The sequence below is a fragment of the Dipodomys ordii genome, unplaced genomic scaffold (assembly GCF_000151885.1).
Source record: "Dipodomys ordii isolate 6190 unplaced genomic scaffold, Dord_2.0 Scaffold125, whole genome shotgun sequence".
Lineage (NCBI taxonomy): Eukaryota > Metazoa > Chordata > Mammalia > Rodentia > Heteromyidae > Dipodomys > Dipodomys ordii.
The window spans coordinates 893,350-895,831 of record NW_012267341.1 but is presented as its reverse complement, the minus strand read 5'-3'; the positions used below and the strand labels follow the sequence as shown (position 1 = coordinate 895,831).

The window sequence follows — 2,482 nt, the reverse complement described above, 5'->3', positions numbered from 1 at the left end:
TCGGCCAGGCCCCCGCGGCCCAGCACCTCCCCGCTGAACTGGTAGGTGAGCTTCTTTTTCACCTTCTTCACCTCGCCCGTCTTGCTGTAGTTGCGCAGCGCGCGCGCCATCTTCTGGTAGGTCATCTTCTTGCGGTTGCCCTTCTGGATGCCCCAGCGGTGCGCCAGCGCCTCCTTGTGCTTAGACGAGAACTGGAAGGTGCCCTTGTCCTTGTCCACCCACCAGATGCTGTCCTTCATGTCGCCGCTGCGCAGCAGGTCCAGCAGGAACTGGTACAGGCGGATCTTCTTCTTGCTGCCTGTAGGGGAGGGGCCGGCCGGGGTGCGGACTCAGGGACCCCCCTCCTATGTGCATGTATGTACACGGGCGTGCACCCGCAGACACACATGTATGTGCACACGCACGGACATGTATACACACCGACGTGCACACACATGCACATGCCCACACGCGCGCGCACATGCACTCACACCTCCATGTATGCATGCATGCACATGCACCCAAATACACACGCGTACACACATTGCATATGCACACTTGCACACCTCCATACACATGTACCCCCATATGCACATATATATACCCAATCTCACACATCATTTGTGTGCACATACACCTGCAACTCCATACACACATATACACACATACCCATATGCACACATGCACAATTCCATACACACACGTGCACATAGATATACACATACACCTATATGCACACCTATACACTTCCATACATACACACACACCTCCATATACACATATACATCCACGTGCAAATGCACACAGATACAAACCTCTGTATACAGCTCCATAACACACATGCTCCTATCTGCTCACATGTGTCCACATGCATGTCCACACCTATGCACACTCACAGTTCACTCATTCACATACACAGCACAGATATGAAGATGCACCCACCCTCACACTCACACGTGCTCACAGGCACCCGCTCAGTCACAGAGCCTCAGAAGCCCCCACAAAATGTGCACACATCACACTGGCATGGCTGCTGGGTCATTTGGCCTTGGCTGGGATGGGAAAGGTCCAGACACAGCCAGGGTCAGGTCAGGACCACTGGCTGACCCTGGAGGGGTCAGGGGCTGGCCCTTACCTGTCTCTCCGTGCAGGAGGCCTGGCCCAGACTCCAGGCCGTCAGCTTCCCCATCAGACACCTCCAGCGGGGGGCTCTGCCGCTCGCCCTCCTCATCTGAGCTGGGCTGGGCTGGGGACAGGGATTGGTAAGGGAGGCACATCCGGGGCAGGTAGGAGACCTGGAGGTGTGGGAAGGGGGTGGGGTCAGTAAGGGACAAGCATCAGGGCTGCGGCTGGCTCCGAGGGTCTGAGTGAGGGGAGAGGGAGTCTTGGGGTGCTCTGCTGGGAGATTGAATTATGGTGGAACTAGAGGCCAGGTTGGGTCACCATGCACAGGAATGCGGGTGCAGGACTGCTGACAGCTGGCTCTGTGGCTCGGGGCAGGGGAAGGAGCGCCTGTTCTCATACCTGCAAAGGTGCTGTCTGGTTGGACAGCAGTTCTGGGGACAGAGAGGGAGGGCTGGGGAGCAGTGATAATCCTGACCGTAATGGTTCTTAATAATGGGGTGATGAGCAAGTAGAGAGACCATAGAGGTTAGTAAGGAGTGATAAAAGTCCACACAGACCACAAGTGGGGGTCAGGACCCCTGGAACAGAGAAGTGTCAATACTGGAGGTCAGGGGGAGGGGGAGGAAGGGGAGATCAGCACAGGTCCGTGTTTAGTGACTCAGATGTCAGAGGTAGGAAGGGACTGGAAGTAGAGATTTCAATTAGTAAAGACCCCAGCCAGGCGTGAGTGGAGAGAATAGACAAGAATTTGGGATCATCTGGGATCCCTCCATCCTTTAATGACAGGAGATAAGATCCCAGGGTTGGCGGGGGGGGGGGTGTCAGTGTTCTGGCTGCAGGGCAGTAAGCCATGCTGAGTAAGAGCCTATGTCAGCTCCCTGAGATGCTTTGGGGCCTCTCCAGGGGCCTGGCATGATCGAGGGGACAGAGGCTGGCAGGCGGCATGCACCTGGTGGCTGAGGCTGCTGTGGGGTGGCACCATGGGAGTGTCGAGCACGTGCATCTGCTCCAGCTCCATGTGGCGGTAGAGCTGTTGCAGCTGGGGTGGCTGCACACTCTGCAGCTCCGTGAAGTGGTTCTCGGGAAAGCTCTCGAACTCACTGTGCACATGGTGTGGGTGGAAGTCCCAGTAATGATCTGTGGGGACAGCAGGCAGGATGAGGTGAGCCAGGATGACATGGCTGGAAGTTTGCACAAAGCATCCTTTTTTGTGTGTGTGTGCCATTATTGGGGTTTGAACTCAGGGCCTGAGCACTGACCCTTAGCTCTTTAATTCAAGGCTAGCACTCTACCACTTAAGCCACAGCAGCTCCACTTCCAGCTTTTTGATGGCTAATTAGAGATAGTCTTGGGCTGGGAAGGTGGCTTAGTGGTAGAG

At 55.8% G+C, this 2,482-nt stretch overlaps 1 protein-coding gene across 1 annotated transcript in view; it reads right to left on the bottom strand.

Annotated features, from left to right (window-relative positions):
- The window catches only part of Spi1 (Spi-1 proto-oncogene), a 21,392-nt gene that overhangs the window by 2,274 nt on the left and 16,636 nt on the right, over positions 1 to 2,482 (bottom strand). The window contains exons 3-5 of the mRNA XM_013029959.1: positions 2,054 to 2,241; positions 1,115 to 1,274; positions 6 to 298 (exon numbers count right to left, since the gene is read on the bottom strand). Of these exons, the coding sequence (XP_012885413.1) occupies positions 6 to 298; positions 1,115 to 1,274; positions 2,054 to 2,241 (641 nt within the window). The remainder of the gene's footprint in view (positions 1 to 5; positions 299 to 1,114; positions 1,275 to 2,053; positions 2,242 to 2,482) is intronic.